Source organism: Morone saxatilis, unplaced genomic scaffold, assembly GCF_004916995.1.
Source record: "Morone saxatilis isolate NCDOM2014 unplaced genomic scaffold, NCSU_SB_2.0 Contig22, whole genome shotgun sequence".
In the NCBI taxonomy this organism is placed as follows: Eukaryota; Metazoa; Chordata; class Actinopteri; family Moronidae; genus Morone; species Morone saxatilis.
The window spans coordinates 13,557,283-13,565,518 of NW_023339785.1; the positions used below are offsets into that span (position 1 = coordinate 13,557,283).

General features: G+C 40.6%; 1 protein-coding gene across 1 annotated transcript in view; it reads right to left on the reverse strand.

Annotated features, from left to right (window-relative positions):
• The window catches only part of LOC118333493 (neuroblast differentiation-associated protein AHNAK-like), a 23,626-nt gene that overhangs the window by 6,592 nt on the left and 8,798 nt on the right, over positions 1–8,236 (reverse strand). Inside the window, exons 3-6 of the mRNA XM_035669159.1 lie at positions 4,046–4,102; positions 3,749–3,905; positions 3,395–3,621; positions 1,492–3,274 (exon numbers count right to left, since the gene is read on the reverse strand). Of these exons, the coding sequence (XP_035525052.1) occupies positions 1,492–3,274; positions 3,395–3,621; positions 3,749–3,905 (2,167 nt within the window). The 5' untranslated portion in view covers positions 4,046–4,102. The remainder of the gene's footprint in view (positions 1–1,491; positions 3,275–3,394; positions 3,622–3,748; positions 3,906–4,045; positions 4,103–8,236) is intronic.

The window sequence follows — 8,236 nt, forward strand, 5'->3', positions numbered from 1 at the left end:
CTCCTTTGGGACCCTCAATGTCAACATCTGGTCCTTCAATATCGACCTTGGGAGCTTTAATGTCACCCTCAATCTTTGGAATTGACACATCCACATCACCTTTGAGTTTGGGACCTTTCAGATTGAAATCCACATTTGGCATGGATATTTTTGGTCCTGAAATGGATGGCATGTTGAACTTCGGTCCTTTGAGTTTTGCATCTGGACCTTCAATGTCAATCTCTGGAGCTTTGATGTCAACACCAGGTGCTTTCATGTCAATTTCAGCTTTTGGAAGGTTAATATCAACATCTGGACCTTCCACTTTTGGACCTTTCACCCCAAATGATGGCATTTTCATCTTAGGCATTTTAAATCCTCCTTTGGGACCCTCAATATCAATATCTGGTCCTTCAATATCCACCTTGGGAGCTTTTAGGTCACCCTCAATCTTTGGAATTGACACATCCACATCACCTTTGAGTTTGGGACCTTTCAGATTGAAATCCACATCTGGCATGGATATTTTCGGTCCCGAAATGGATGGCATGTTGAACTTGGGCCCTTTGAGTTTTGCATCTGGTCCTTCAATGTCAATCTCTGGAGCTTTGATGTCAACGTCTGGTGCTTTCACGTCAATGTCGGCTTTTGGAAGGTTAATATCAACATCTGGACCTTCCACTTTTGGACCTTTCACCCCAAATGATGGCATTTTCATCTTAGGCATTTTAAATCCTCCTTTGGGACCCTCAATATCAATATCTGGTCCTTCAATGTCGACCGTAGAAGCTTTAATGTCACCCTCAATCTTTGGAATTGACACATCCACATCACCTTTGAGTTCGGGACCTCTCAGATTGAAATCCACATCTGGCATGGATATTTTCGGTCCCGAAATGGATGGCATGTTAAACTTGGGCCCTTTGAGTTTTGCATCTGGCCCTTCAATGTCAATCTGTGGAGCTTTTATCTCAACACCAGATGATTTCATGTCAATGTCAGCTTTTGGAAGGTTAATATCAACATCTGGACCTTCAACTTTTGGACCTTTCACCCCAAATGATGGCATTTTGATTTTAGGCATTTCAAATCCGCCCTTTGGACCCTCAATTTCGACCCCTGGATCTTTAACATCAACATCACGTTTTTCAATCTCTCCTTTTATCTTTGAAGCTGACACATCCACATTACCTTTGAGTTCAGGACCTTTGACACTTAAATCCACGCCACGCATGGAAATTTTCGTTCCTTGAATTGATGGCACTTTGATATCCACTTCAGGAGCTTTCACATTAATATCCGCCTTTGGATGGCCAACATCAACTTCTGGCTGTTCTACTTTTGCACCTTTATTTCCAAATGATGGAATTTTCACTTTAGGCATTTTGAATCCACTTTCATGGCCACTAGTGCCAACATCTTTTATGTGTCCTTCAATCTTTGGCATTGATACATCCATATCTCCTTCAACTGTTGGACCTTCAAGTTCAGGTGTTTTTACATTAATTTTACCTTTGGGAAGGTTGAGATCCACATCAGGACCCTTGACCACTTTAGGACCTGTAAAACCAAACGATGCCATTTTGATTCCAGGCATCTCAAATACACCTTTACGCCCTTCAACCTCTGGTCCTTTGATCTCCATTTCAGGTTTTGTTGTGTGTCCCTCAATCTTTGGAAAATCGACATTTCCCTTTGCCTTGCTTCCTTTCAGACTGACATCCAATTCTGGCATTGTGTGTCCTGTTTTGGATGGTATCTTGAATTTCAGTCCATCAATTTTTACATTAGAACCCCCACCATCAACTTCTGGTGCTTTAATATCAATCTCAGTTTTTACATCAACATTTTGTCCCTTGGCCCCAAATGATGGTGTCTTTATCTGAGACATTTTGAAATCCCCTTCTTTCCCCTCAATGTTTATAGCTGGACCTTTAATGTGTACTTTAGGTTCCTTTATTTTTCCCTCAGTCTTTGGCACAGTTACATCAAGATTTCCCTCACTCCTTGGTACTTTGGTGTGAATGCTAGAGGTGATTTCAGGTGCTTTTAAGTCACTGGCAGCTTCTGTAAGTCTAACATTGACAACTGGCTGCATATCTGTCCCTTTGATGTCTAGTTCTGGTTTTTTAACCTCTTTTTGAATCATAGGTACTGATATATCTGCATCACCACTGAGTTTAACTTCAACACTAGTTCCCTCTTCCCTAATTCCAATTGCAGGCATCTTGATTGTTGACATTTTTATGCCACTCACAGTGCCCTCATTTCCTTTGCCTGAAACGTCTATTGCAGATGCTTGCATTCCTCCCTTTCTGCTTGGCAGGTTGGCATCAACCTCACCTTTCAACCTTGAACCTGTAAGGTTGACATCCAGACCTGTCACTGAAATCTTGCCTGGCACTGAGGAATATCCTGAGGTAACATTGCCTTCTGTTATTACAGATCCTCCTATCCTGCCACCACTCGATTCAGTATCAATACCTCTGGAACCGCCACCAAATCTGACATTTGGCATATCAAATCTGCTTGACCCCTTTGCCTGCGGGTGACTGATGGTTGTTTCGGATACCTTCATCTTTGTCCTTTCACCTAAACTGGTGTCAACATTTCCCTCCTGTATCTGGATTGTTTTTCCTGGTAAAGACAGACTAATTGTCCCTCCATTTTCATCAGCTGAGGTTACCTCTGCACCTCCCAACCCACCTCTTGTAATATGCCTACTACCAGTGTTTGTGCTGTCACTTGGTGTCATGCTTGTTCCTAATACCTGAATGCTGCCATCTCCCTGCTCTCCACTCTCTCTTGAGATCTCAAAGCCTCCCTCGCCTGTAACCCCAAAGTTGGGCCCTTTAAACTTAAGACCTGGACCTCTTTCCCCCTCTCTTGTAATTGTTGTGGTCTGAACTCCCCGACTACCCCAGCGTGTCTCTGTAGAGCTAACTTCTGGCCCAGTGTAAGAGACATTGCTTGACTCAAAAACTCCCTCTTCTGCTCCCACTTTACCTGAGGGGCTGCCATGTGAGATTCTGATACGAGGAGAGCCATCTCCAGATTCGTGCCTTAGCCCCTTGAACTCTGGGTTTGAAAATTCTAGTTGCTCACTTATGCCACTTGGCATCTCCACAGTGTAGGTAGTGATGCGGCGGGTGATGGTGGTTATTGTGCTGCCATCGCTGCTTGTACTGCTATGCCGCTCTGTGCGAACATCTACTCCCTCTGCAAGGTCTTCAGACTTCAGCCTTGGTTTAATCTTTTTTGTGTATATTCTCTTATAGTCCTCATCATCTCCACTCTGTTTACAGAAAAAGACAGGAAAGCTTAAAACATGGAAATGTTATTATACCATGTATTTTGTTCAATAGCTTCCTCACAAACAAATTAGTGATATATACTATTTTTAATAAGAACTTACAAGGATGATGTCTGGACTAGAACCTCCAAACCGGGTCTTCCCTTCCCATGTCAGGGTTCCCATTGGTGAACGACATGGTGTGCTCAAGGGTGAGCAGTATGGGGATTTGTCTCCTTTATTTTGTAGTTTCAGTCCAACCTTGTGGCGGTTTAATGTCTTCAATAGCTCAGCTGTTTCTTCTGAGCTCATATTATCAAAGTAGACAGTTGCACCTACAATCTGGTCGCCTATGAATTAAGTAGAGACAGCAGTAAAAAGTATTAATTCTTAAAAAATACTAGGGATTATCCATTATGTAGGTGAGACCAATCTTACTTCATACTTAATGATATGAGAAAAAAGTTAATATGGTACCTTCATATACTTTTCCAGAACGTGCTGCTGGTGACTCTCCTTTCACTTCTTTAACAAAGATTTCTCCTCCACTTGTCTGTTCAATGGTCAAGCCAGTTTTGTCTGGGCCCTCCCAATCTGGAAAGAGCACCTCCCTGGTTTCCTCTTCTTCAGCCATCTGTAAACAGCAAATAAAGAATTTGAGAGAAAATACAAAGTATCCAGCAAGAGATTAAAGTATATGCATTTGCATCAAGGTATACAGGATTAAATATAGAAAGCACAAGATATTTATTGTGAGTTTAACTTGTAAAATACCTTGTTTTTGCTTTCCTCTGTTTAAGCCCTGGTGTGATGGAAACTGTCTTGGTTTTCCTGCATGAAGAAAATATAATAATAATCAGTAACAGACAAAATGAGGACCAAAAATGCATAACTTGATTCCAGACCAAATGTTGTTTTTTCTTTTTCTTTTTTTTTTTATTATTAAGACAAATCCTGAATGAAATATTAACTAACGCAACTCTGTAAGAAGGGCTGGTTTGTAAGACCAAATAGTGAACACTAGATGGTGTTAAAACCCTTTCAGACAACACAGCCTCTACCCCCTTCAAAACACCAAACCATGAGGTCCCTCCCTTCTGAGTGCTCTGTGTTTTGGAAATTTGGTTGGAGTCAGACCACACCCTGCCCTGAGGAAAGCAGCCCAATCCTGTGCCTACACCCCATCTCCAATGTCAATAGAGAGAACAATGATGGTTAAAGCTTTGTAAGGCCTTGCCTTATAAAAACACACACAGAGGTGCAGAAATGTACAGTAACACATACACCAACATGTTAGCGCACATCCTTTCTCTTTAACACAAATGCATGTGAACAGTACTATTGTAACAGTATTGCTGCCTCACAAAGTTGATCACTTTTAAGGTGTACTCTGTAATACAAAAGAACATATCATGTTACTTACTGGGTGTGGTAATTATACTTTACTAGATATTTCTGGACATAATACAGAATATCTTTTAATAAGTAAATGATGCAACAATTCATTATATTTCCATCAGCTCATATCAAGACAATTTTTTCAGGCATGCTTAGTTTTTGTATAACTGTCTATATTTATGTGCATGGTAGTAATCACATTATGCAACCATCACAAAAATAATAAAGTTTGTTTACATCATTCACAGACGTGCCTCTTCAAACATGCTCACTAGTCCTGCCCACTCGCCTCTTTGGAACAGAAAACCAATTGTTTCATTAATACCAAACCCTTCACAACCCACACCTTTAATTACACAAAGCTGTTTAAGCCATGTGCCTCTAACTAGCCAGAAATGGTTTTCATGTCTTACATTGCATGTACTTGGCAAACACTTTACAAATTTACCTTACATACATACACAAGGAGCAATTTGGTGTTCAATGTCTTGATACTTTGCATCATGGATCAACCCACCATTCTTAACATTAACAGACTACCCTTTCTACCACCTGAACAATAGCTACTCAGATGTTTATTGGTTTAATTCATAAATCAGCAATTCAGTTTTCAGAGGGCCCACTGACTACATATAATCTAGATAATTTTTTGTGGAACTGTATTAGAAAAAGCTGTCTGCTATCCAAAACAGCATAAATTGCTTTTGTAAATAGTTTCCTTTGAAAATCCATGGTCATTCAATGTGCTGTGTTTTAATCAAGTGCTTGAGCATTTAATTCGATCATGCCAAGAGCAATCAGTAAGTGGTACTGAAACCTTTTGCTTAAAGATATTTCACTATGAGACATTGACAAAGCTGTATGACCACAGTCATTTCAATGAGAGAATCATTCTGCTGCTGCCTGGTGTAGCTTACCACATCAAACTGCGCAGCCATTCAGTAAGTTTCAGCAAATTGTCTATTTGCCTGTAATCAGCCAGTATGAATGGCAAAAGCTTATCCATGGGATGGCACAAAAGAAACAGGATATGAGTCATAGTGGTGATGAGCTGCCTGGGGTGGACAAGAGATCAACTTTAAAAAGGAGCATAAAGGATTTTTACTAGTTGTATTACACTGCTCCATACCCATTGCAAGATACGACCTCTCTGTGGTCAGCTAACTACCTCATAGGTTGGTATACAAGTGTCTGTTTGTGTAATCTGGTTCCTTTCACTTCACTTGTCTTAGCTCTATCTCTACCCTGAGAAATGTAGGCCTCCAAGACAACTATTTAAGATAATGGCATATGGTCAGATTTCAGTGATAATGTATTACAAACTGTGGCGGTGCAATTAAAGGATCAGTGTGTAGGATTTAGTAGCAGCTATAGATTGCAACCAACTGAATTCTACTCACTTTCTAAGCGTTAAGGAGAAACTACTGTAGATGTCATTAAGGTAATGAAAACACAATAATTCTCATTTTCAGGTGATTATACACTAATAAAAACACTGGATGAAATAAACTTAACAACAAGATAGGACAGCTTTTAAGAAACTGCCTCAACTTGCACGGCAACAGATACAAATTAGGAAGTCAGCTGGGAGGAAATATCAATTCAACTTCTGGATAAAGACATTATATATTTTTTTTCCCCATACTATTTTGCACCACTGTAAATAACATAATTACACCAGTTAGTCATAGATTCCTTCCTCATTCACTGAAGCTACCACACAGCTTGTTATCTTGCTCTGCAAAACAGCAAGCTGTTGGGAGCAAGAGGAACCTGAGGCAAAGATAAAGAAACAGCTGTTTCAGAAGGGTCAGTAACAAGTATCACTCAGTCAACGGCCATCTGCCACTCTTGCCACACTGCCAATATACAGTATTTTAAACAAATGTGAGGGTTAGAAGAGGATGATACAGATGTTTGGGTTCGATGAAACAGTGCATGTAGTCCTGTGTTGGTGGGTGTGTGACTGAGAGAGAGCTGCTTGTCTCCTTACATAATTGTATCTCAAACATTAGCAAACCAGAATTTTTGTGAAAGTTTCTCAAAGTGTGTGTGAGAAAGCATTAATTGACAGAGTTTGGAATGCAGAGTGATTTGCAAACTGGTCTCCCTAGTTTGCTGGACCCTGTCCAAGGACACATAGCTAGCAATACACCAATTAATGTAAGTCAATAAATAGACTGGTCCTGCATGATTGGGAATACTGTTGCAATTCTTTGAGGTAATATTAAGCCCTCTCTCTAAAATAGCCATTTGCAGACTCTCAGAACGCAATAACAAGAGCAAGGGCCACTGAAAGTGATAATACCAGAGATATGGCTGGGGTTTATGCCAAAGATGATGCCAACCACTTGCAGACATCTACAACCTGATCTTCTCCTCCCTCTCTTTCTCTTTCTTCCTTTCCTTATCCTCTTTCTCTCTCATTGTCTGTGTCAGTGTGGCTTAAATTAAGCAAGTAACATGAATCTAACAAGGTTTACAGTATCTATGAATTATATGCATTAAACACAGCTGAAATGTGTGAGTATGGAGGGGACAAACAAGGCAGTTTGCAGTGGCAAAGACTCAGCTTTACCCAATTAACTCATGTAGATCAAATATTACTCAAGTCAATTGACACCGCCAGTTATAGTATCTTAACTCGGCCCTTCTCACCCCAGCCCCAGAGTATTTGAACTGAACCAAAAGAATTTGTATGTTCCCTATGGGTTACACTGTGGCTCATTTTACACATCCACCTCCTCTCTTCTTTCACTCAATGAAAACGGACAAAAATAGCTGACAAACTTTTCACATGATCTTGGTTCCCTCACTTTTTTTCCACATGCTTCTCATGGCTTATTGACATTGCATATAACTATTCAGTGTTTGAGAGGGAGGGACAGAGAATATGAAGCATTTAACTCTCAAACAAGGCACATATTATTGTTGGCTGGATTCAGTTTTTAGAAGAAAAAACAGGCTCACAGCCTGTTTTCACAAAAAAAATTCCCAAGAGCAAGGGAGAGAAAACTATTTTCTTATTCATTTCTCCATCTCTTACTCAAAGGCACAACCTCAGGACACAACTATTATTTTCTCTCTGTTTGTTTTCCCTCTCCAACCATCTATTTATTTTCATATATTTTACCTTTAATATTAAACATATTTTCCTCCTCCCACATTGTACCCTCGCTCCGAGGCTCTCCATGATCGAGAGTGAACTATTTGAGCTGCCCTTGTTCTCACAGCTTTGACATATTTCTGGCAGCAAGTTGCCGGGAGGAGCTGGGGCTCACAGCAATATAGGAGGGAAGGAAGGAACTTGCAGAGAGGGAGGGAGATGGAGGGAGATGGAGAGGAGGAAATGGTAAAAAAAAATTAAAGCGAGCAAGATAGCAAGTGAGAAAGGGAAAGGGATGGTTGTGAAACTGCTGTGTGGAATGTGAGCCTATAAGGTAACAGTAACAGGGGGAAGAAAACAGCCGAGTAGAAATGAAAATATAGGGCTATCATGGAAGACTTTTCTCAGAAGCTTACAAGCTTACGACACCACCCTACCCCACCCCCCCCCCCCCCCCCCCC